Genomic DNA, 27,698 nt, shown 5'->3' with positions numbered 1-27,698 from the left:
CACCAGATTTTGCACTCTCCAGTTTTGGTAAATCTCTCACACTGTTAACCATAGGACTTGTAGAAGGAGCAAGGAATTGGCTTGTGCTTTAGGGCCTTGATGATGCCTTGATGATGCCTTGACGCATGGAGCATCAACACTTTTAGCAGTATTTGAAGCCAGAAGGGTGCACATTAGGGTGGTTGTACTGGTGGTACAGGAAAACTCTGCAAGGCAGCATAGCCACACTTATACCTGGTACACACCATGAGTTTTTTTTTTTGTTTAGCCAAGCGGGCTGAATGAAAAAACATTGAGGAGCCCCCGCCAGAATACACCGGTCAGTGCTCACAGCCATTGGCAGATGTTTTTCTGGCATTCCTGTTCTACAAAAGCCAGACGTTAAGTTGGCTTCTGTTGGACAGGTTACCATACACACGGGCTGAATGTCATACATACCAGTTGATTTTCGGCCCGTGTGTACCAGGCTTTAAAGATGGAACTGCATAGCCAATGCACAATACATTGGGAAATTTAGCCCTGCCCATACATGGATCGAAACTCGGTTCAGCAGGGAATTTTTAGTGAAAGAGATGAAGTTCTGCTGACTTCCATCATCTAATCAAGTGCAAGCAAGAATACTGTTGTTTTCATTTCCTAGCACGTGATTGGTTATTCTTTGCATAGGGACGTTTCACCAGGTTCACTAAGCGAAGGGAAAATTATCTTGCAAAGTGAACTGCCTATTTGCCCTTGGTAAATCAAACCCCATGTCACTAGAACAAGAAAATAGAAAAACTGCTGCCGGTATAAAGTGTGGGCATCTAATTTTTCTTCTTGTTTTTTGTTTGTCCTGAGTTTTTTTTTTTGCATGTGTGTTAAATTTTTAGTTTATAATTTGAAAGTTGATATTTTCATGTAAAAAACTGCAGATACTTCTGAATGCAGGTGTGGGCAACCTAAGTGCTTGGACCTCAAATTGGTTTTCTATACGGTAATACAACACAGAGAGAAACATAACACTTCACACATAAATAAAGATGTTAATATTATGCATTAAAGTATACAGTATGTAAACCCTCAGCTTGTAAAACAATCCATTCAGTTTAAAATAGAAATCAAAGGCAAAACTTTTGTATATAGATATAAAAATATTATAAATACCTTTTATTTTACCCTTTTTTACCTACTTTACTACTGCCCAATGTAGATATACTGTGGCAGGGCGGCCTCTCTGCACCACATCACAGGCCTAGTACGTGATCTGACGATTTCGGGTTTTGGCTGCGTGTGCACGCCACCGGTGACCCAATCTCACGCTGTGATCAGACACAGCAGGAGCCCAGCGGCAGGTACCGCAAACTCGATGTCCCCCGGCACCCACTGATTACACAGGACACAGGCAGAACGACAATCTGCCTATGTAAATAAGGCAGAATGTCGTTCTGTCAGATCATGTGTTTCTGCAAAGCAATCAATATATTCGTATTGGGATTTTTTTTACCAAAAATATGTAGCTGAATACATATTGGCCTAAATTGATGAAGAATTTAGATTTTTTTTTAAAAATTCATTTGGATATGTTTTATAGAAGAAAGTAAAATATATATATATATTTTTTTTAAATTATCTGCTTTTTTTATTTATAGCACAAAAAAAAAACGCATTGATGATCAAATACCACCAAAAGAAAGCACTATTTGTGGGAAAAAAAGGACAAAAAAATGTATTTGAGTACAGTGTCGCATGACTGCGCAATTGTGAGTTAAAGTAACACAGTGCTGTGTAGCAAAAAATGGCCTGGTCATGAAGGGGGTTAAATCTTCCAGAGGTCAAGTGGATAAGTGATCACATACATAGCCAGATTCAGAGAGAGTTACGCCGGCGAATCAGTAGATACGCTGTCGTAACTCTGAATCTGCGCCGTCGTAAATTTAAGTGTATTCTCAAATTGAGATACACTTAAATCTAGCTAAGATACGACCTCGGGCGCTGTCGTATCTTAGCTGTCTATTTAGGCCGGCCGCTAGGGGCGTGTACGCTGATTTACGCCTAGAATGCGTAAATCAGCAAGACACGCCTATTCACGAACGTACGTCCGGCCATCGCAGTAAAGATACGCCGTTTACGTAAGCCGTTTTCAGGCCTAAAGATATTCCACCAAAAAGATGGCGCAGCCAATGTTAAGTATGGACGTAGGACCCGCGTCGAATTTAACATTTTTTACGTCGTTTGCGTAAGTCGTCCGTGAATGGGGCTGGGCGTAATTTACGTTCACGTTGAAACCAATAAGTCTTTGCGGCGTAATTTGGAGCATGCTCACTGGGATATGTCCACAGACGGCGCATGCGCCGTTCGTAAAAAACGTCAATCACGTCGGGTCACGATTCATTAGCATAAAACACGCCCACCTCTTCACAATTTGAATTAGACGCGCTTAGGCCGGCACATTTACGCTGCGCCGCCGTAACTTAGGACGCACGTGATTTGTGAATACAGCACTTGCCTCTCTAACTTACGGCGGCGTAGCGTATATGAGATACGCTACGCCAGCCTAACGTTAGGCTCATCTACCTGAATCCAGTGAGGAAAAAAAGCATTTGATCCCCTGCTTATTTTGTATGTTTGCCCACCGACAAAGAAATGATCAGTCCATCATTTTAATGGTAGGTTTATTTTAATAGTGGGAGACAGAAAAAACAACAAAAAAGTCCAGAAAAAAAATCAAAAAAAGTTATAAATTGATTTGCATTTTAATGAGTGAAATAAGTATCTGATCCCCTATCAATCAGCAAGATTTCTGGCTCCCAGGTGTCTTTTATACAGGTATGAGCTGAGATTAGGAGCACCCTCTTTAAGAGAGTGCTCTTAATTCCAGCTTGCTACCTGTAATAAAGACACATGTCCACAGAAGCAATCAATCAATCAGATTCCGATCTCTCCACCATGGCCAAGACCAAACAAAGAACTTTCTAAGGATGTCAGGGACAAGATTGTAGACCTACACAAGGCTGGAATAGGCCACAAGACCATCGCCAAGCAGCTTGGTGAGAGGGTGATGTCACAGTTGGTGTGATTATTTTGCAAATGGAAACACAAAATAACTGTCAATCTCCCTCGGTCTGGGGCTCCATGCAAGATCTCACTTCGTGGAATTTCAATGATCATGAGAACGGTGAGGAATCAGCCTAGAACTACATGGGAGAATTTGTGTATGAGCTCAAGGCAGCTGAGACCATAGTCACCAAGAAAACATTGGTAACACATTACACTGTGAAGGGCTGAAATCTGGCCCCCTGCTCAAGAAAGCACATGTACAAGACCATCTGAAGTTTGCTAGTGAACATCTTAATGATTCAGAGGAGAACTGGGTGAAAGTGTTGTGGCCAGATGAAACTCTTGGCATCAACTCAACACGCCGTGTTTGGAGGAGGAGGAATGCTGCCTATGACCCCAAAAAACACCATCCCCACTGTCAGAGGCGGCTCTAGGCTTTGTGAGGCCTTAAGCAAAACTTAACATGTGGCCCCACTCACACCCATGATGGGAAAAATATTTCAAGGACAAGAGCCTCTTCCCCACAACCATGGCCGGTGGTTGTGGGGGTCTGCTGGCAGGGAGTTTATCGGAATCTGGAAGTGGCCCCCAGATCCTGCTCTTTAATAACTAAGGGGCGGGGGTAACCCGGTGATGTCACCTGGTGAATCCGCCGCCCTTGTGACGTCATTGACTGAGGGCATGCTGGGTCATTGACGTCACAAGGGGTGGTGTCACCGATATTCACTGGTTGTTAGGGACACTGGCGGCCCCTGCTCCTGAGTCAGGGCTCTTAACACTGCCTGAGCACAGAAGCGTTAAGGTCCCCTGTCCCTCAAAACTGGGGGAATGAATTGGGTAAGTTAGGCAGCCGTGAGGCCCCTGTGAGTGGGAGGCCTTAGGCGACCGCCTAATTTGCCTAATTAAAGAGCCGCCTCTGCCCACTGTCAAACATGGAGGTGGAAACATTAGGCTTTGGGGGTATTTTTCTGCTAAGGGGACGGGACAACTTCACTGCATCAAAGAGACGATGGAGAGGATGGGGCCATGTACCATCAAATCTTGGGTGAGAACCTCCTTCCCTCAGCCAGGGCATTGAAAATGGGTCGTAGATGAGTATTCCAGCATGATAATGACCCTAAACACAAGGCCAAGGCAAGAAAGAAGTGGCTCAAGAAGTAGCATATTAAGGTCCGGGGGTGGCCTAGCCAGTCTTCAGACCTTAATCCCATAGAAAATATGTGGAGGGAGCTGAAGGTTTGAGTTAACAAATGTGAGCCCTACAATCTTAATGGCTTGGAGAGGATCAGCAAAGAGGAGTGGGTCAAAGTCCCTCCTGAGATGTGTGCAAACCTGGTGGCCAACTACAAGAAACGTCTGACCTCTGTGATTGCCAACAAGGATTTTGCCACAAAGTACTAAGTCATGTTTTGCGATGGGGTCAAATACTTATGTAGCACCCTGCTCCTGATGAACAGCCTCAAATTTAATGGGGGTCTGAGCTGTTATTTGGCTCAGACCAGATTGATTAAGGGCAATTTAGCCTCTGTTCCAGCCATGGCTGTGCTGGGAGTGATCCACCAATGATCGCCTGGGGGTGTTATACCACCCCAGGCCAAGGATGGCAGCAGTCAGGGCATGGTACATTGAGTGTCCCCCCTCAGCAGCGAATCAGTGGGAGTGGTTGCCCCGCTATATAAAGATACTGCTAAATACCAAAGATTGATCTAGATTGGAGGAATCTGAAAGGAGTACAGGACAGCACAATCAATGTCATAAGTAATTTGCTTTTTCCTTAAACGCTTAGTCTGATTACTGCAAGGCTAAAAATATGCATCATTAAGACTTTATTCAAAGAATGAAATGCAAGTAAACCAGTAAATAAAATAACTGTCATGTACTGTACCTCCATCATCAATGTCCAGTCTTTCACATTTCTGTGCCTCTGCAGTCAACGGACAGCCATATAGACCCCCTGTACGATTTGAGAACTGATTTGGTAATGCTGGTGCCTGTGGTGCCCCCACCAAAAGCCTGAAAAACATGAACATAGGTGCTTTAATATCAAATATTTAACAAGATATTCCTAAACAAAACCTGTCTGAACTGTCTAATAGAAGAACCACGCAGAAGTCTAATTATGATATTGTATCTCTTTCTGAAGCTAGGAAGACTGCGGATATGCAAAATATCTAAACGCCTCAATCACATACCTAGAATCATATACACTACTTTAGGTTTGGTGGGAATCGTTGGGGGCTTGTTGTACTCATGCCCAAATTCACCAATGCATCTTCATGCTTTTTCTTTTTTTTCCTAATTCAGATCTGCTCAGCTTTGATATGCTAAGTAGATGGATAAGTATGGCCATGTTCGAGTTCTACGCTTCTAAATATGCATAGAGAAACAATTTTTTTTTTTTAACTGACTAAGCAAGTTAAGTTGAAAACAAAATGTTTCTCTTCGCAGTTTTCTTATTTAAAAATGGGTAGAAGCACAGGAAAAATAAACAAAAAACCCAGCAGTACAATTTATTTTTTTACAGAACGATGTTTTTATTTTAAAATTGCATTGCAATTAAACTATGTGCTGAGTAAAAGCTGATTGTACCCATTACAACCTGATTGTACAACATTCTTTACATTTACAGTGTAGTACAAGGGTATCAAAAGTTACACAATTCCATACAGCATGAAGCAAGATCGGGTTGACCAACAATATATTTCAAAGTAAAAATAAGTAACTACTGCGCTTGTATCCACAACAAAACTGATTAAAAAGGAGCTACACAATATTGATGAACAACAACACAGAAAATATATAAAATTGGTGCAGCGTGATCCTTTGTGGAGCATGTAAGTCAGGGGTGCCCAACCTTTTGAAGAGAGAGGGCCACTTAAGCGACTTGGTAGCCGGTCGTGGGCCTCAGTGAAAGGAGCGGGTAGATAGCAGGTCCGTGTCTGTTCTGTATATGCAAAGCGGACACGGACACAGCCCACTATACTTTTTTTTTTTTTAGCAGATTGGATTGGAGGTAAGACAAAAGTCAGTTTACATCTGCCACTCCTTAGAGGTGAATGGAGGGTCATATTTATTTCATAATTTTTTCATTTGAACAAAAAAAAAATCTATGGGCAGTTTTAGTCATCAGGATGCATTAGCACACATTTGTGCCATGATGATAAAACCCCCTTGAAATGCTAATACTACTAGGGGCATGTCTACGACAGCCAGCCTGCTGTTGGGCGGATGATGTAGGGTGTCAAGTGGCCATGTGTAGAGGAGCTGCAGGCTTGCTAAGTTCTCATAGCCACAGCCACAGCCACAAGAGATGCCCATAGCCACAGCCACAAGAGATGCTCATGGCCACAGTCACAAGAGATGCCCATGGCCACAGCCACAAGAGATGCTCATGGCCACAGCCACAAGAGATGCTCATGGCCACAGCCACAAGAGATGCTCATGGCCACAGCCACAAGAGATGCTCATGGCCACAGCCACAAAAGATGCTCATGGCCACAGCCACAAGAGATGCCCATGGCCACAGCCACAAGAGATGCTCATGGCCACAGCCACAAGAGATGCTCATGGCCACAGCCACAAAAGATGCTCATGGCCACAGCCACAAGAGATGCTCATAGCCACAGCCACAAGAGATGCCCATGGCCACAGCCACAAGAGATGCTCATGGCCACAGTCACAAGAGATGCCCATGGCCACAGCCACAAGAGATGCTCATGGCCACAGCCACAAGAGATGCTCATGGCCACAGCCACAAGAGATGCTCATGGCCACAGCCAGAAGAGATGCTCATGGCCACAGCCACAAGAGATGCTCATGGCCACAGCCACAAAAGATGCTCATGGCCACAGCCACAAGAGATGCCCATGGCCACAGCCACAAGAGATGCTCATGGCCACAGCCACAAGAGATGCTCATGGCCACAGCCACAAAAGATGCTCATGGCCACAGCCACAAGAGATGCTCATGGCCACAGCCACAAAAGATGCTCATGGCCACAGCCACAAGAGATGCTCATGGCCACAGCCACAAGAGATGCTCATGGCCACAGCCACAAGAGATGCTCATGGCCACAGCCACAAAAGATGCTCATGGCCACAGCCACAAGAGATGCCCATGGCCACAGCCACAAGTGATGCTCATGGCCACAGCCACAAAAGAAGGGGGGAAAGGATCCCAGACAGATAATGCACAAGGTAAGTAGTGCAGTCCAAAAAAAATGAACCTGGAATTAGGCTTTAACCACTTCCCGCCCGGCCTATTGCAGATTGACGGCCAGGAAGGGGTTCAGTTATCCTGACTGGGCGTCATATGACGTCCAGCAGGATAACATTCTGGTGTGCGCCCGTGGGGGCATGCAGTTCCAATCGAGGCTTCTTACCAAGTGATCAGCTGTGACCATTCACAGCTGATCATTGTGTGAACCAGGAAGTGCCGGTAAACGGCATTCATTGGTTTGCGCTGACAGGAAGAGACGATCGGCGGCTCTCCCTGTCAGAGGGAGGGTCTATGTTGATAATCAACACATTGATTATCAGCACAGCCCCATCACATGTGCCACCACAGCTGCCAAAAAGTGTCCATAAGCTGCCAGTTAGTGCCCCATAAAAAACGGATAACAGTGCCCAGATAAGTCACAATTAGTGCCTACCACAGTGCTAGTCAATGCCCATCACAGTGCCAATTAGTGCCCAGCAATAAAACCTGTCAGTACCTCATCATCAGTGCTGCCTATCAGTGCCACCTGCCATTGCCACCTGTCATTGCCAATCAATACCACCTATCAGTGCCAATCAGTGCCGCCTGTCAGTGCCCATCACAGCCGCCAGTCAGTGCCCATCACAGCCGCCAGTCAGTGCCCATCAGTGCCAGATATCAGTGCCGCCTATCAGTGCCCATCAGTGCTGCATATCAGTGCCACCTATTGGTGCCCATCAGTACTGCATATCAGTGCCGCCTATCGGTGCCCATCAATTCTACATATCAGTGCCTCCTTATCAGTGTCCATCAGTGCCACCTTATCAGTGCCAACCGATCAGTGCCGCCTCATCAGTGCCCGCCAGTGAAGAAGAAAACAACATTTAATAACCGAAACAAATAATGTTTTTTTTTTCTAGTTTGTTTAAAAAAATGCAGAGGTGATCAAACATCACCAAAAGAAAGCTCTATTTGTGGGAACAAAACTCTAAAAAATTTGTTTGGGTAGCATGACCATGCAATTGCCATTCAAAGTGCAACAGAGCTGAAAGCTGAAAATTGTCCTGGGCGGGAAGGGGCGAAAGTGCCTGGCATTGAAGTGGTTAAATACAGATGTTCTCTAAGAAAAGGAAATGAAAAAGAACAAATGCTAACACCCTTAACATTTTATTAAGCTAGCTCTTTGCTGGCTCAGTGGGGAGAAATCCCTTGAGAGCAACACATGTCCAAAAAGTGTCAGCATAACACATTATTTACAGTTGAAGCTTTTGGTAGGGCTCAGCATTATAATAACTGTGGGCATGGGCATGTGAATGTTAAACAGTGATTATTACTCATTGCTGAACTCATTCGGGCCTGACACCCACTTACTAAACCTCCAGTATACAGCAGTACCTTTGTGCACCATAATGGGGCATATTAGGCATGGATGCCACGGCACTGAGCCATTCCTGACACACAGTAGTGGAATGCTGACATGAAGACAGATACCAACAGCTGTGCATCAAGATGTGCCGCAGCTTTAACCTTTAACTGGCATCATCACAGTGACTCTTCCTCAATATAATATTGCAGCTATACAGAGACACAAATGTCTTCAATTTCAGACCTTAGCATCACATAACAACCAAAAGCATTACTACTTCCTTATTAAAAAAAAAAGTATCACATAGTAATATTAAAGTAAACCATTAAAGAATTATGGGGCACTTTGCTTGCCAAAACCATATCTCTAAAATCTAAACTATGTTACAGCTTCTCACTGTTATGCCGTGTACACACGATCGGACATTCCGACAACAAAACCGTGGATTTTTTTCCCAACGGATGTTGGCTCAAACTTGTCTTGCATACACACGGTCACACAAATGTTGTCTGAAATTCCGAACGTCAAGAAGGCGGTGACGTACAACACTATGACGAGCCGAGAAAAATTAAGTTCAATGATTCCGAGCATGTGTCGAATTGATTCCGAGCATGCGTAGGATTTATGTGCGTTGAATCGAGTACAAACGGTCGGAATTTCCGACAAGAACTTTTGTTGTCGTAAATATTGAGAACCAGCTCTCAAATTTTTGTTCTCAGAAATTTCGACAGCAAATGTCCGATGGAGCTCACATCGAACTTTTGATGTCGGAAATTCTGACAGTGTGTACGCGGCATTACAGATAATTAGTATTTAAAGTGATATTTAAGGTTTGGTTTCTTTTTAAATAACAAACATGTTATACTTACTGGCTCTGTGCAATGGTTTTGCACAGAGCAGTCCCGATATCAAGCCGCTTGCTATGGGGGGACTCGTGCATGCTCACTCCTAAGCCCTGGTCTGTGTGTCCATATGACACACAGAGCGAGGCGAGGCCCTGCCCCCTGCTCCTTCCTATTAGCCGGTTATTGCGCTTGGAAGCTTGTTGTATGCAGAGAATACTTTATTTCATGGAGGATTAGCAATGAATGTCTTACAGCATCAGGAAACAGGGGCTAAATAACAAACAAGTACACACTTAGTTACAGAAGGTACATCCTGTTACATCATAGAACTATACGCTATAATACTACAGTGCCACCTGCTGCATAGATAGCTACAATGCATACGGTATATATTGTCTGTTTATTAGCAACTATGCTATTGTACTTTCCAACACTTCCTCACTGGCTGTGAGTTGTGGTTGGCAGCAGTGGGAGCTACAGTAATGGAATGCAGAGAATGCATAAAAGGTAAAAAAAATTCAGCCTTTAGAACCACTTTAAATTTTGCTCAGAGGATGCCTTAAAGCATATCTCTGGCCAAAATGAAAGAATATATATTAATTTCCACATTGTATTTCAGTTATTTCTTGCTGGCACTGTTGTATAACACATTTCATGGAGCCTATCTTCTGAACTACAGACAGAGGTGCTAAGAGGAGTAGTTTCAGGAGGCGGAGTCAATACGGGAATCACTGTGCAGGCAGCAAAGTACCATTGGACATGTAGTCCTTAGAAGTTGAAACAAAACAGCAGAGTAGAAGCTGCAAAGCATGCAGGGAATCCAGGAAGATGTTGAATGAGATGACCATCAATCACAACATGAAAGACCATTTTTCAAGTACGTTTATCGAAATAACTACACCAACATTGCTTTTACAATGTTGGTGTTATAAAATGAAGGTGTATGTTGTGTCCATAGATTTCCTTTAACATTTAGCATTGATGCATTGATACCCCTGCGGTTCTTGCAAACCTATTAAAACCATCAAATAAAATAGAAATCAAATTTGAATATCCGAAAAGCAGAATTTCTTACCTATTTTTGGTCAGTGGCTCAGAATTGTAAATGAAAAGGGTAAGTCAAACAACCAGTGGCGGCTGGTGCTCAAATTTTTTTTGGGGGGGGGGCGAAAACAAATGAAAAAAAACCCCATCAATTGCATTCTCACTGTGCCCATCAATTGCTGCCACTGTGCCCATCAATTGCCGCCACTGTGCCCATCAAACGCAACCACTGTGCCCATCAAACGCAGCCACTGAGCCCATCAAACGCAGCCACTGTGCCATAAAATTGTTGCCACTGTGCCATAAAATTGTCGCCACTGTGTCATGCCATCAAACGCAGCCACTGTGCCATGCCATCAAACGCAGCCACTGTGCCCATCAATTGTCGCCACTGTGCCATGTCATCAAACGCAGACACTGTGCCATCAATTGTCGCCATTGTGCCCATCAATTGTCGCCACTGTGCCATGCCATCAATTGTCGCCACTGCGACATGCCATTGTCGCCACTGTGCCCATCAATTGTCACCACTGTGCCATGCCAAACGCAGTCACTGTGCCATGCCATTGTCGCCACTGTGCCCATCAATTGTCGCCACTGTGCCATGCCAAACACAGTCACTGTGCAATGCCATTGTCACCACTGTGCCTATCAATTGCCGCCAGTTTGCCCCTAAAATGCTGCCAGATTGCCCCCCCCCCCTGGCACTTTCCTTTCTCGGTCAGCCATCCTTGGATCCTCCTCCACGATCCCTCGATGTAGTCCCGCCCTCGATTACCGGTAACCAGATCCGCTGAACCTGATCGGCTGAGATGCGTGTCAGTGTTAACCAAGGAACGTACACCCCGTGCGTCCCCTGGTTAACTATTTAGAAGCCAATTACAGCCCTCAGACTGTAATAGGAAAGCCTATCAGAGACACTGGCTCTGATAGACACTTCCACAGCCAACTAGCTGCTGTTATTCAGATGGCCGGCGCTCGCCAGGGGGTCGGCCATCTGAATTGAGGGCGGCAGCGGCGACAATACATAGATTCATGCAATGCATGTTTTTCAGTGGCGGTGCAGAAGCTAGAGGGGGCGGTCCTCCTGCGCCCTCTATGGATGCACCACCACTGCAAACAACTAGTGTTTTTAGAAAAAGGATCAGCATCTATGATGAAATTATAAATTGCTAAATAGGCTTACTGAATATCTGAAACAAAATATAAACTTTATATATACACACAAAAGAATAGCAGATAATACAACAATGTAAAAAGAGTTGGGTTTATTTTTTAAGGCAGGACTATCACCAAAGTTGTGTAACAACCCACAAAGACCAGTCCGAATTCATCTTTCAGTGCAGAGTAATGAGCAGGCCTGGATTTACTCCCTTTGCCACCCCAAGGCCGGGTCCTTCAATGCCGCCTCCGCAGTACAGGGGGGACATTATCCGCCGGGGGACTTTTTTGGCAGAACACTGAGAAGCGGGCGGGTGCTCACATTGAGAAGTGGGGGGGTTGCTGCTGCTGAAAATTGCATTGAGAAGCGGGGGGTGCTCACCTCCTCTTCCCGCAGTTTTCTCTCCTCTCACCATCCGTGACATGACAGGGGGGAGCTCCCGAAATGAAAGTGAAAGTGGTGAAAGTGTCCTATCCTCTCAGCCACAGTGCCGCCCCTGCACCCACTGCCGGCCCGATGCCTGGCCCTGTTGGCCTTGTCTGGAATCCGGCCCTGGTAATGAGGACTAATAAATGAAAATAGCTGGTTTTTACATTGCCTGCTTACTAGGACCTTCTGTTTTGACATAAGATGAATACAGAGTTTTGGATGTGGGGGTAATCCTTTAGGGGTACAGCAGAGGTTGATCTAAACAGCTGTAATAAGGTGTTCACACTGACGACATGAGAAGGGTGTAGAGGAAAGCTGAAAATTTTTTTTGCGTGGTCTGATCCTCATGGAGAATGATGGGAGACTTTGAGTCATTTGAACAGTTGTTGGTCAGTGAATTAAAGCATGTCTTCAATAAATGAAGCATCCGCTGCCCTGAATGGAAATCACACAACTTTCTTCCTTTTTCAGAGTTGAAAGTGATGAAGGCAAATACCAGAATGATGAAGCATAATGAGTTTCAAAAGGTCCACTGGAAATTTACTGTAAAGTGTGTTTATTTTCAATGGATTTTCAGAAAAATTCAGGAATTGGAATATACAATTCCTAGCTATAGACACTTCCAAAAGAAAGAGATAATACTACAAATGGAAATCCTCTGATGTCTTATTGGCATTCGACAGTCTGCCACTGGTTACTGCCTTTTTGCCATTGTGAATTCACTCACTGAGCCAAAGGCAGATAACATACAAGTCACCATAAACAGCTCCTTGCAACAACATGCCTGTCCAAGAAGCTAGGACCACACAGGAGCTAAATAAGATCTCTACGGGCCAGATTCACATAGAATTACGCTGGCGTATCAGCAGATACGCCGACGTAAGTCCGAATCTAAGGCCGTCGTATGTTTAAGTGTATTCTCAAACTGAGATACACTTAAACATGCCCAAGATACGACGGCCAGCGCCGTCGTATCTTAGGGTGCAATATCTACGCTGACCGCTAGGTGGCGCTTCCATTGCGGTCGGCGGAGAATATGCAAATGACTAGTTACGCCGATTCACGAACGTACGCTTGCCCGTCGTAGTGAATTTACGTAGTTTCCGTAAGAGATACGCAGCGTAAAGATAAACATGCCCCCTAGGTGGTGTATCCAATGTTAACCACTTCCCGCCCGGCCTATGGCCGATTTACGTCCGGGAAGTGGTTATGAAATCCTGACAGGACGTTCTAGAACGTCCTGCAGGATTTCATGCCGCGCGCGCCCGTGGGGGCGCGCATCGCGGCGATCGGTGATGCGGGGTGTCAGTCTGACACCCTGCATCTCCGATCTCGGTAAAGAGCCTCCGGCGGAGACTCTTTACCACGTGATCAGCCGTGTCCAACCACGGCTGATCACGATGTAAACAGGAAGAGCCGTCGATGGCTCTTCCTCACTCGCGTCTGACAGACGCGAGTAGAGGATAGCCGATCGGCGGCTCTCCTGACAGGGGGGGTTAGCGCTGATTGTTTATCAGCGCAGCCCCCCCTCGGATCGCCACACTGGACCACCAGGGATGCCCACCCTGGAGCACCAGGGTGGGCAAAAAAAAAAAAAATGACAGAAAAAAAAAAAAAAAAAAAAGTCTAAAAAATAAATAAAAAAAAAGATGCCAGTCAGTGCCCACAAATGGGCACTGACTGGCAACCTGGCAAAATTCAGTGCTGCCACCCCAGTGTCCATCAACGCCACCCCAGTGTCCATCAGCGCCACCCCAGTGTCCATCAGCGCCACCCCAGTGTCCATCAGTGCCACCCCACAGTGCCCATCCATGCCCAGTGCCCACCTATCAGTGCCCATCTGTGCCACCCATAAGTATCCATCAGTGCCGCCCATGAGTGCCCATCTGTGCCGCCTATGAGTGCCCAGTGCCGCCTATGTGTGCCCATCAGTGCCGCCTATGTGTGCCCATCAGTGCCGCCTATGTGTGCCCATCAGTGCCGCCTATGTGTGCCTATCAGTGCCGCCTATGTGTGCCCATCAGTGCCGCCTATGTGTGCCCATCAGTGTCGCATACCAGCGCCGCCAATCAGTGCCACCTCATCTGTGCCCGTCAGTACTACCTCATCGATGTCCATCAGTGCCATCTCATCGGTGCCCATTAGTGCCGCCATATCAGTGCCCGTAATTGAAAGAGAAAACTTATTTACAAAAAAATTAACAGAAAAAAATAAAAACGTAATTTTTTTTCCAAATTTTCAGCATTTTTTTAGTTGTTGCGCAAAAAAAAAAAAATCGCAGAGGTGATCGAATACCACCAAAAGAAAGCTCTATTTGTGGGGAAAAAAAGGACGCCAATTTTGTTTGGGTACAGTGTAGCATGACCGCGCAATTGCCATTCAAAGTGCGACAGTGCTGAAAGCTGAAAATTGGCTTGGGAGGGAAGCTGCGTAAGTACCTGGTATGGAAGTGGTTAAGTATGGCCGTCGTTCCCGCGTCGCAATTTGAAAATTTTACGTCGTTTGCGTAAGTCGTCCGTGAATGGCGCTGGATGCCATTTACATTAACGTCGAAACCAATGACGTACTTGCGACGTAATTTCGCGCAATGCACGGCGGGAAATTTGGAGACGGAGCATGCGCAGTACGATCGGCACGGGAACGCGCCTAATTTAAATGATCCACGCCCCCTACCTGGATCATTTGAATTAGGCGGCCTTGCGCCGGTGGACTTTACACTACGCCGCCGCAAGTTTACAGGCAAGTGCTTTGTGAATCAAGCACTTGCCCGTAAAACTTGCGGCGGTGTAACGTAAAGGAGATACGTTACGCCGCCGCATTTCTATGAGAATCTGGCCCTACATTCTTACAAATAACAAGAAAATATATATTACTTAGGAGTAAAGAGACCAATTTTCTTTGCAAAAGCAAATGTAGAAGTCACAGCCTGCCAGTTTGTAAATAATTTTGAGCTAATATATAAAATATGAATGAAATAAACTATAAATGGCATTTAGAATGTCGATGGCTGCTTTAGATAACAAATTCAGGGAAATTCAATAAAGCATGTAAGTTACTTTTCTAGTAGTAGTTGCCTGCAACTAATCCTGGCAAGCATTTACACCAGTCTTGGTATCATTACTGACAGGAAACAAATTCAACTGGTTGCATCACTTTAAAGGGGTTGTATAGGTTAGATAAAAAAAAAATAACAAACATGTCATACTTACCTCCACTGTGCAGTTTGTTTTGCACAGAGTGGCCCCGATCCTGTTGTTCTGGGGTCCCACGGCGGCTGTCTCGGCTCCTCCCCGCAATAGCTAACCCCCTATGGGAAGCTCTTTTACCGAGGGGGTTAGCTTGCGGGGCATGCTCCCGTGTCATACAGTTAGCGTCCATAGACGCCGAGTGCATGACTCGGTCCCGCCCCCGGAGGCCGCGTCATTGCATGCGATTGACACAATGCTATCAATCTATCCAATCAATGCCCAAACTCCGGGGATAAGAGGATGCCGGGGGGCCCCCACAGCAGGTGAACAGGCTCAGGTAAGTAAAACGGTGGGGGGGCCCGTGACAGCGAGGTGTTTTTTCACCTTAATGCATAGGATAAGGTGAAAAAACACAAACCTTTACAACCCCTTTAAGAACTCGTCACTATGGCAGTGAACAATTTTTAAAGAATTACCGGAAAACTAGGGGTAATTAAGATCAGCTCTGAGCTGGCATACAGAGATATACCAGTACTCAGAGTGGAGAATGTCTGTGCCAGGAAGATTTTGTGATTGTGAAAGCTTCCTGCAAAGTACTGTATCCCTGGCCACATTCAGCTGCCAGTTGGGAGATACCCTGGTCAAAAGCTAAATGTAAACAAAGGAGACAGGAATAGTGATGATGTCAATACCCAAATGTCCATATTTGGGAAATGACTTGCATCACTGGGTGGGCAGAGCCTGATGGGTAACTGAGAGACTGGCTCCCCATAAGGGATGCCTTATTTTTGATTGACAGCGCATGACAGTGGGCAGATTTGAAAGCCAATATTGGACTGAATTGTGGCTTGGGACCCACCCACTCTCATGTGCTGTCAATCAACAGCCTGGCAGACCTTATGGGGAACTAATCTCTCAGTTCCCCATTGGGTTCCACCCACCCTTAATACAAAACTGCCATGTTTAATAGGCGCAGTGTCTAGGGAGAGAGGGAGAGCACTGAAGCACTGATATGGACACGTTCTCTTGCCTTTCTCTGGTTTGCATGCATACAACACAAATCCTGCAATGCCTTTTATTTTAGATGAGGAAATGTATTCTGTTGCACTAAAATTAGCATCACTGGCCCGGATTCTCCAGATACGCCATCGTAACTCTGAGTATGGGCCGTTGCAACTCGGCGCCTGATTCATAGAATCAGATACGCCTCACAGTTGCCTAGATACGAGCGGCGTAAGTCTCCTACGCCGTCGTATCTTAGGGTGCATATTTACGCTGGCCGCTAGGTGGCGCTTCCGTATATTTCCGCGTTGAATATGCTAATTAGCTAGATACGCCGATTCACGAACGTACGTGCGCCCGGCGTATCAAGATACGTCGTTTACGTAAGACATACGCCGGCGTAAAGTTACCCCTCATAAAGCAGGGGTAAGTCATGTTAGGTATGGACGTCGGAAAATTACGAACAGCGTCGTATTTGACGTTGTTTGCGTAAGTCGTCCGTGAATGGGGCTGGACGTAAGTTACGTTCACATCGAAAGCATTGACTATTTGCGGCGTAATTTTGAGCATGCGCACTGGGATACGTTCACGGACGGCGCATGCGCCGTTCATTAAAATCGCCAATTACGTCGGGTCACGATGCATTATTAGCATACAACACGCCCACACCAGCCTACTTTGAATTGCACGGGCTTACGCCGGCACAGTTACACTATGCCGCCGTAACTTAGGGCGCAAGTTCTTTGTGAATACGGGACCTGCCTCACTAAGTTACGGTGGCGTAGTGTATCTGAGATATACGCTACGCCTGCCTAAAGATAGGCGCGTCTACATGAATCTGGGCCACTGTTCTCATTATTTAGCACAACAAAAGGCAATACAATAGTTAATATGGACAATAAAGTAAATTATTATAAATTTTTATGCAACAGGGTACAGAAAACCGATTGTCCAAAGCTGAGAGTGATTTGTGGATATAGTCTAGGGAATAATCATTACAAATAAATAGGAAAACTGTAATTAAAGGGAAGCAGGTGAACAGGAAGACTGATTAGAGTCATTAGGAAGGGATTCCCCAGTAATTAATTCTGCTTTAATGATAGTGTTATCACAGCTGTGAGCCTCCCTGCTTGCTGCGAGAGTCGATCAAATGCTACCCTTGTGTTTTATTTTTTGTTGTGCATCATAGTTGTCCTAAGCAATCACAATCAAAGTTACAGTGATGTTTATGGTTTTTTAACTCTATATTTCTGGCACATCACAAAAGCAGTTAAGTCGCGATGCACATCATAATGAGACTTGAGATGAGCATGGGCTGGATCATTTCCTAATCTCACAAGAGCTTCTGGGCAGGGAAAGATTTTCGGATCGTTAGTACGGTGCTTTCGACAGCCCATTTTGCTTTTTCGGCAGACAAAAGCTGGATGTGCAGACTATAACATTTTTGTCCGATGTGAATTCAGCGTTCGATTTTCATTTCATTAGTACCGTTTTCGTACGAAAAAAATCGTATGCTCAGAAAAAAAAGACTACATACAAAACTATTCAACACATTACGTTACTTCTGACGTATTCTGTCATATGAAAATGTTCGTATTGTGAGTAACCTCTTCACTTTCGACATGAGACTAGCATGCCACAAAAAGCGGATGTTCAGTCATACAAAAATCTAAGTGTGTGTACGAGGCTTAAGTTAGAGGAGATCTCTGCAAATTATGGAAACTCCTTGGGGACCTCCAGGTCTTGGCCAGCCTTATATTCACCTACTAAACCCAAGATAATATTTGTGAACTTGCGGAAAACTGTAAACCTTAGAGACAAAAAACTAAGTAAAACAAATACAATAAAATCTTAATCATATCAAACGGACAGTAGCATCCAAATCACCAATCCGAGTAGGATGTGGCCAACTTGCGGAACAACATGCTGGCTGTTTGTAACACATACTGTGTAATTTATTCAAAATTGTAAGTGTGATTTGATTATTTAATACAAATTTTGGTGAATTACTACACTATGTAAATCTTCCTCTATACTTTAACTTCCTCCATATAGTCTATCTTGGCTTAGGAGATCGTAAGAACCTTTGCATGCAAGATTGTTGTGCATATATGGCTGCAATGCAAAAAGGCATGGAAAGCCAAGACACCAGCTGAAATCTATCAGTAATTCGAAATCAATACTGCCCCTTGTCAGTGCAAATGAATATCAGCTGTTTCAGTCTCAACTGATGGCCTATAAAAAGGTATCTCATTACCAAGGTTTCACACAAGAAACATCTCATGATGGGTAAAAGCAAAGAGCTCTCTCAAAACCTTCACAACCTTATTGATGCAAAATATACTCATTTTTTAAAGAAGGATTTTGAAACTTCTAAATGTTCCAGTGAGCACTGTTGGGGCCATAATCCAGAAGTGGAAAGAACATAATTTCACAATAAACCGGCCACGATCAGGTGGTTCTTGAAATATTTCTGACACAGGAGTGAAATGAATTATCAGAAGAGTTGTCTTTAGAAAGACCTGTAATTAGCAGATACAATTGTTTCAAAGAAAAACAATAAGTAATGCACTCAACGGCCATGGTCTATATGCACCCTCACCATACTGTACATTGCTGAAGAAAAGGCATGTTAAAGCTTGTTTAAAGTTTGATGTACAATATTTAGCCTGTGAAATACTGGGAGAATATAGTCCAAAATTGAACTCTTTGGATGGCATAATACACACCATGTTTGGAGGTCAAATGGCACTGCATATCACCCCAAAAACAACATACCAAAAGTGAAGTTTGGAGGTGGGAACATCATGGTGTGGGGCTGTTTTTTAGCAGGCTTGAATCCAATAGAAAATCTATGTAAATAACTAAAGATCAGAGTTCACAGAAGACGCCCACAGAACCTTCAAGATTACGCATAACTTAATTTCTAAACGTATTTGTTTTGGTTTCTTTGTATGTATGAATTGCATGGGTTATTACCGACATGTGGTCAAAATTTAATGGCAATGGACCCTTTAGAAATTAATTTACCTACAAAAATGGTGACGTGTTCAATACTTATTTTAACCACTGTATGTATTTTTTTGCACAGTGTTTACACATTTTATATGGACTTTATTTGCACAGACCCAAATATCTTTGTTGTCCCCCCCCCCCCCCTTGACTCTGCTGTAATTTGTGCCATGATTGCTTTTCAAGGGACAAGAAAAGGAGGTTTGCAGGCATTCGGGAGCAATGCTGCTACCTCTTGATGGCTTTTTTTTATTATTGCGGAACTGCACTTTTGAACTTCAGAACCGTGCTGCAACTGTGAACCAGTTGAACTCTGCATGTAGAGTTAACATTTTCATCCCACAATACAAAGCAATGTGTACTCATCCGAGTGCCACCATATCTGCTTTTAGTTGGGCGGCTGGGAGGAGGGGGTAACGTGAATCAACCACCTGTCTTTACCGCCCGGGTAAAAGGGGCCTTAGAGATGTTGATGGTTCTAGGTACCTGTATATTCATGAAAATATGTCCCTTGTTTATAGAGGACTAAAAGCCAATCTTTTTTTACGTTTTTAATTACCTTACATTATAGAAACATGGCCATTAGTGCTAAGGCCAATCTATTACCAAGACGTTTTATAAAGAAAGGGTGTTTGTCTTTCTCATCATAAAAACTTGTGAGTTTGTATAGTTTCCTCACCAGAAACCTTTGTTCTTTCATGTCCTATGTTAGACTTGTTCAGGAAGGAAACTGGCAAACACTGAGACTTCCTGACATGATGATGCACTTTCAGTGCTTGCCTTGCCACTTTACTTATACAGAACTATACATATAAACATTTGTGTTGGAAGAATTAGAAAGTGTTAAATCCGATAAAAAGATGACAGTTCCAGGATTTTTCTTAGTACAGGATTCCTTTTCTGACATGAACCATGTATACATCTATTGAGAATTTACATAACAGTGGAAATGAAGGACAGCAAGAATGGAATATTGCCCAGAACAAGCAGACACATGCTTACACTTCCTCAATCAATGGAAAAATAAGGGCAGAACATGGCTGGTAGCTAATGGCCGTTTTTCATAAATCAACTCTGATGGCAGCAGTCCTAAAAACTAAGCTAGGGCAGTGGAAAGTTTCTCATGCATTGTAATGGAAAGACGTTGAAGATGAAGGACCCTGTGCTTCGTAATGGTCTTCGTTATAGCTTGTCTGTTATTCCCGCACTGTTACACATGTAATGGTCCCCTGCTTACTGCCTGGAAATTACAATATAAACAGCTTAACATCTTATATTGCTGTGAAAATTAGCTTTGTATGAGAATCGCTCAATAAAGCATCACCAGGGACAGCTAGGCCTCACTTCCTCCACCACACACACACCATTCCCAGACTCTACCCCTGCACAGATGTTTCCAGAAATAAAAAGGAAGTACACACTGTGCCCAAAAGTCCTGCTTCAATTCAGAAAATATACAAGTTGTAATTTTTACATTTCAAAGTGGCAGTAAACTTCCCTCTGTGATTGTTACCTACAGGCAGAGCTTTTTTTCTCAGAAAATAGGTGCAGGAACTCAACCACGACCCCATTCAGATTTCACAAACAGTAGAAGGGTATTAAAGGGGCATTAAATACCAGGATTGCATTACATACAGAGTACAGAGTTCAGGGGGGTTATACACAGAATGCAGAGCTGTCACGTGTAAACACAGAAACAAGACTTCTCTGTTTACAAGTGATTATGGAGAGCAGGCACCAAAGGGTCTGAGCCAGAGGTGGTGGAACTGAGTTCCCCCAAGTTCCCCTTGAAAAAAAGCCCTGCCTACAGGTAAGCTTATAATAAAGCTTACCTATAGGTAAAATTAATATCTCCTAAACATGCATCGTTTAGGAGATATTTGCTTGTTTGGCAGCCAGGGATGTCACTGGTGCATGCGCTCTGAAGGTACGACATACTCAAACCATTCCTCTGTGCTGTGACCGCATGTGTGAAGGAGTGAAGTCATCACAGCTCGGCTGATCCAGCGGCTGAAGCCTGATAACCCGGAAGGAAGACCAAGTGAAGATGGAAGCCCTGTCAGCGTTTTTTTTTTTTTTTTTGGGACTATACACACAGTTGCATAAAACTGCGCTGCAAAGAGGTCAGTAAAAAAAATATGAAAATCAGCATTGCTGGACAGTAGAGCTGCATGATTCTGGCTAAAATGAGAATCACTATTGTTTTGCTTAGAATAAAGATGACGATCCTCGCGGCGTAACATCTTTCACATTATACAAAAAAATTGGCCTAACTTTACTGTTTAGTTTTTTTTTAATTCATTAAAGTGTATTTTTTCCCCAAAAGACCGCTGTGCAAATAAAGTGTGATATAAAATATTGCAACAACGCCCATATTATTTTCTAGGGTCCCTGCTAAAATATCCTGCTATATATATATATACAGTGGGGATCGAAAGTTTGGGCACCCCAGGTAAAAATTTGTATTAATGTGCATAACGAAGCGAAGGAAAGATGGAAAAATCTCCAAAAGGCATCAAATTACAGATTAGACATTCTTAAAATATGTCAAAAAAAGTTAGATTTTATTTCCATCATTTACACTTTCAAAATTACAGAAAACAAAAAAATGGCGTCTGCAAAAGTTTGGGCACCCTGCAGAATTTATAGCATGCACTGCCCCCTTTGCAAAGCTGAGACCTGCCAGTGTTATGGATTGTTCTCAATCGTCTGGGAAGACCAGGTGATGTCAATATCAAAGGTTTTAAATGCCCAGACTCATCTAACCTTGCCCCAACAATCAGCACCATGGGTTCTTCTAAGCAGTTGTCTAGAAAACTGAAACTGAAAATAGTTGACGCTCACAAAGCTAGAGAAGGCTATAAGAAGATAGCAAAGCGTTTTCAGATGTCAATATCCTCTGTTCGGAATGTAATTAAGAAATGGCAGTCATCAGGAACAGTGGAAGTTAAAGCAAGATCTGGAAGACCAAGAAAAATATCAGACAGAACAGCTCGCAGGATTCTGAGAAAAGCAATTCAAAACCCATGTTTGACTGCACGATCCCTCCAGAAAGATCTGGCAGACACTGGAGTTGTGGTACACTATTCCACTATAAAGAGATACTTGTACAAATATGGTCTTCATGGAAGAGTCATCAAAAGAAAACCTCTTCTACGTCCTCACCACAAAAATCAGCGTTTGAACTTTGCAAATGAACATATAGACAAGCCTGATGCATTTTGGAAACAAGTTCTGTGGACCGATGAGGTTAAAATAGAACTTTTTGGTCGTAATGAGCAAAGGTACGTTTGGAGAAGAAAGGGCACAGAATTTTATGAAAAGAACCTCTGTCTAACTGTTAAGCATGGGGATGGATCAATCATGCTTTGCGGTTGTATTGCAGCCAGTGTCACAGGGAACATTTCACGAGCAGAAGGAAAAATGGATTCAATAAAATTTCAGCAAATTTTGGATGGTAACTTGATGCCATCTGTGAAAAAGCTGAAGTTAAAGAGAGGATGGCTTCTACAAATGGATAATGATCCTAAACACACCTCAAAATCCACGGGGGATTACATCAAGAGGCATAAACTGAAGGTTTTGTCATGGCCTTCACAATCTCCTGACCTCAACATAATTGAAAATCTATGGATAGACCTTAAAAGAGCAGTGCGTGACAGACAGCCCAGAAATCTCAAAGAACTGGAAGACTTTTGTAAGGAAGAATAGGCAAAGATACCTTAAACAAGAATTGAAAGACTCTTGGCTGGCTACAAAAAGCGTTTACAAGCTGTAATACTTGCCAAAGGGGGCAGTACAAGATATTAACTCTGCAGGGTGCCCAAACTTTTTCAGACGCCATTTTTTTGTTTTCTGTAATTTTAAAAGTGTAAATGATGGAAATAAAATCTAACTTTTTTTTACATATTATAAGAATGTCTAATCTGGAATTTGATGCCTTTTGGAGATTTTTCCATCTTTCCTTGGCTTCGTTATGCACATTAATGCAAATGTTGACCCCTTTCACACTGGAGGCATTTTTCAGGCGCTTTAGTGCTAAAAATAGCGCCTGAAAAATGCCTCATCTGCTATGCCAGTGTGAAAGTCAGAGTTCTTTCACACTGGGGCACTGCGCTGGCAGGACGTCAAAAAAAGTCCTGCAAGCAGCATCTTTGAGGCACTTTAAGAGCGCCCCTGCCCATTGAAATCAATGGGCAGCGCCGACGAAGCACCTGCAAAGCACCATGGCAGCGGTGCTTCGCAGGCGCTTTTAACCATTTATTTGGCCACTAGTGTGGGTTAACCACTTCAGCCCTGGAAGAATTGGCTGCCCAATGACCAGGCTATTTTTTCTGATTCAATGACCGGGCCATTTGTTCATGATTCGGCACTGTGTCGCTTTGAATGACAATTGCACGGTTGTGCGATGCTGTACCCAAACAAAATTGATGTCCTTTTTTTCCCACAAATAGAGCTTTCTTTTGGTGGTATTTGATCATCTCTGCGATTACATTTTTTTAAGCTATCCCCTTAAAAGACCGACGTACAGCTATGACGGTTTGCGGGATCGTGTTGACCTGCCGCCGTATAACGATGGCGGCTGGTTGGTATGTGGTTAAAAGCCCCACTAGCAGCCGAAAAGTGCCTCTAAAACGACGGTAAAGTGCCGCTAAAACTAGCAGTCCGTGTGAAAGTGTTCTAAAATTTGTAAGCAACAAGTGTCAGAAAAAAGTTTAGTCTTTAAGTGGTTAAAATGACTTAATTTACAGTCCGAAGTTCATTGTTCGATCTAAGAACAAAATGTTACTTTGTTTATAGTTTTCTCCTTTGATATAAACTTGGTAGGCTGCCTGTATTTTATTTTTGTCAGCTGTCAGAAGTGAGCAGAGAACTCCCTTTACCTATAGAATCAGGGAAATGCTTTTTTTAAGAAAGGAAGGGTCGTGAACAGTATTTTAAGCAAGTACATTCATATTCATGCAAATATGTGCATGTATGCATACAACACCCCCAAGAAAAGCTAGAAGAATTTTTATGCACATGTATGCAAATACTTGCTAAGGCTCGATTCACACTAATGCATTTTTTGGTGCATTTTGCATTTTGCAGAAAAGCAGGGAAATTTTTTAACATGGGTTCCTATGGAACATGTTCACATCAATGCTTTTTTGTGCCTCTGCGCTTTTGGAAAGGGTCAGGGACTTTTTATCCGGCAAAAAGCAGCGTTTTGCATGTAATAGAATTTAATGGACCAGTAACCAAAACGCAGGTACCATGGGCCAGATTCACATATAATTACGTTGCTCCTGAGCAGCGTAACGTATGTGATTTACGTTACACCGCCGCAGGTTTACAGCATAAGTGCCTGATTCTCAGAACACTTACCTGTAAACTTGCGGCGGTGTAACGTAAATGTAACGTAAATGGCGTCCAGCGCCATTCACGGACGTCTTACGCAAACGACGTTGATTTTTAAATTTCGACGCGGGAACGACGGCCATACTTAACATGGCTTAGGACAACTAGGGCTCATCCCTAATTTTACGCGGCGCAACTCGACGGAAACGACGTACAGTTAGATCGACGGGTCGTTCGGATGTTCGGGGATCGCCGTAAGTATTCATTTGCATATTCTACGCCGGCCACAATGGCCTCGCCACCTAGCGGCCGGCCTAGAATTGCATCCTTAAGATCCGACAGTGTAATTCAATTACACCTGTCGGATCTTAGGGCTAGCTATGCGTAACTGATTCTATGAATCAGTCGTCGTATCTCTTTTGTGAATCTGGCCCCATGTATTTACCGCGATTTTGCCTGCGATTTGCAGTTTGCTTTTTTTTAATAACCTGTTTATAGCTGGTTGTTAAAGGAAATGTAAAAAAATAAAAATTGGCGGCTAAAAAAAAATAATAATAATAATAAAAAAAACATAAAACAAATGAAAAATAAAATTGCGGTAAAAACGTGTGTCGAAAAACACAGCAAGCACCGCAAAAAGCACTGCAAAAACGCTCAAAAGCAACATGCATAGGTGGAACCAAAAGTATCTGTCCCTTTCCATAAAATGCACAGATGTGAACTACATCCATAGGAAAACATGCTAAATGGACTGTAGTGTGTTTCTGCAAAACTGAAAAAAGGCACAAAAAAATGCATAGGTGTGAACCGGGCCTAACACATGCAATATATTAGATTTTTGGTTTTGGGGTTATTAACGCTTTAAGCGCTGCCTTTGGTTGTAAGAGAAAGGAAAGAAATCCTACTGATAGTCCTCTGATTTTGGCACCAAGCTCCCCCAGCCAGTATGCCACAGCAGAGCTCAACACGGCTTTCATCAAACCTTTTATGTGGAAGCCACTCTGCTCTATTAATCCCGTGTTAAATAAAGCTGAATGCACAGTGATACTGGTGCCCAGGAATGCACCTATGTACTTGAAACCCTTAAAAGGAAAAAACTATACTGCATGGTTTGTGAGCACATTCAGATTCATTGGATCTAATTGTGTGTGCTTTTTTTCCATTGTTAGGCAGGTGCTGTGTGTCGACAATCGTTACTGACACATGTCAATGCCCTTTTCACTTTAGGAACCAAGGCTTGCTAATATCTGATATCGCATCAAAACACATGATAGGCGTTTGATGCCTTGCCATTGATTTCTATAGGCCTCCCAACCCACCAAAATGCAGTAAAATATGGACATTTCATTTTTTTTAAAACACACTGTAATGCAGTGTAAAGATGGCAACAGACAAGTATTTATCAGACAAGTGTGTTAAAATGCAACATTGTAAATGAGCCCTAAAATCTACAGACAAGAGTGGGAAGGCTCTGGTTTGCGGATAGCAGGACTATTTTATTACTGACCCCAGGGTCAACTGGTGGGTCATTTACAGCAAAGCACGGATATAGCTATATATATGCTCTAGTGCAGTGGTCATCAACCCTGTCCTCAGGGCCCACTAAGGCCCCTTTCAAATGTATGGATCCCGTGAGGATCCGTACATGTCTCATCCGCTTGCTCAGCGGGGATCGCTCCGTTGATCCCCGCTGAGCCGGCAGATGACAGGGCTGTGCAGATGTCAGATTTCCGCTCTCCCCTATGGGGGGATCGGATGAATACGGACCGTCTGTCCATGTTCACCCGACCTGCTCTGCAGACGGATGAAAAAATAGGATTTTCCTCCGTCTGCAAAATCAGACAATAGTGGGGACCGATGAGATCGGGTGTCAGCGGATGTTCATCCGCTGACACCCGCTATCCCATAGGGATACATGTATGTCTGTATTTCATCCGAAAACGGATGGATGAAATACGGACATACTGTCCGCATGTGTGAAAGGGGCCTAACAGGCCAGGTTTGCAAGATAACTGAAATACATCAAAGGTGATATCATTTGCTGCTCAGTGATTGCAGTATTCTAGTCTGCATCTCCCCAAGGTAATACATAAAATATGGCCTGTTAGTGGGCCCTGAGGACAGGGTTGATGACCACTGCTCTAGTGCACTTGGCACATCATGGCCTATCACCAGGCCCGTCGCTACAGGACAGGCAAAACAAACAATTGCTTGGGGCCCCCCCCAAGCTTGCCTGGGGCCCCCAACTTCCCCTTCCCAGGCTGTAGCTTGGCCGAGCTCCTGCCTCCTGGAGTCCTGTCATTCCGGCCTGGTAGCATGCGTGGTACAGAAGATTCAGTTTCCTGTTCCCGGCCGGACTAACAGGAAGTGCACACTGAGTGCACACTGAGCCGGGAACACAGGAAACGCTAAAAAAACGCGCAAAAACGCTCAAAAACGCTACCGCGGCATTTTTAAAGCTGCAGCTCACAAAAAAAATATATATTTTATTTTAAATTTTTTTTACAAAATAAACATGGACAGGCGTTTTTAAGCTGTAAAAAAGGCTAACAACAGTGGCTGTAAAAACGCCAGTGGAAATGAAGCCTAAGGATGCGATTGTCAGCGGCTATAGGCACTAGAAATAATCACCCTGGTAGGAACAGCTCCGAGTCCACCAGGCTGGAGAACACAATAGCTCTGCAGAAAGGATTCCCCCATCAACACTGACTGTGTTGATGGGGAAATCAAGAAATGTTCTTTCCTGCAACCCGTGGTTACAGGAAAGAAAATTGCATTATCTATCTCTTGCCTGGCGTTAGTATTAATATACGCAGATTTGTAAATCTACTCTCTAGTGGCAATCTGTATGTCAGATTCTGCAGTCTTCAGCCTTCCTGAATTACTGCAGAGATAAAACCATTTATATGATAATCCACCTAGATAATGTTTCTCAAGAGAGAAGTAAAGCCCAATGAACATGCACTGCTACCAAACGTGAACAAACACATGTCTATGGAATAAGTAGTATGGCTGACCCCATGTACGTATAAAACCACAAATTATGGAAAGAAATAAGCGCATATTCTATACAATAT

The 27,698-nt window shown here is 43.8% G+C and overlaps 1 protein-coding gene across 3 annotated transcripts in view; it reads right to left on the bottom strand.

Annotated features, from left to right (window-relative positions):
• Positions 1-27,698, bottom strand: part of ITGA7 (integrin subunit alpha 7) — a 189,463-nt gene that overhangs the window by 101,007 nt on the left and 60,758 nt on the right. For all 3 annotated transcript variants that reach the window (XM_040341146.1, XM_040341143.1, XM_040341145.1), the window contains exon 2: positions 4,922-5,049. In XM_040341146.1, coding sequence (XP_040197080.1) covers positions 4,922-5,049 — 128 coding nt within the window. The remainder of the gene's footprint in view (positions 1-4,921; positions 5,050-27,698) is intronic.

Source organism: Rana temporaria, chromosome 2, assembly GCF_905171775.1.
Source record: "Rana temporaria chromosome 2, aRanTem1.1, whole genome shotgun sequence".
NCBI lineage: Eukaryota > Metazoa > Chordata > Amphibia > Anura > Ranidae > Rana > Rana temporaria.
This window is presented reverse-complemented; position numbering and strand designations above follow the sequence as displayed.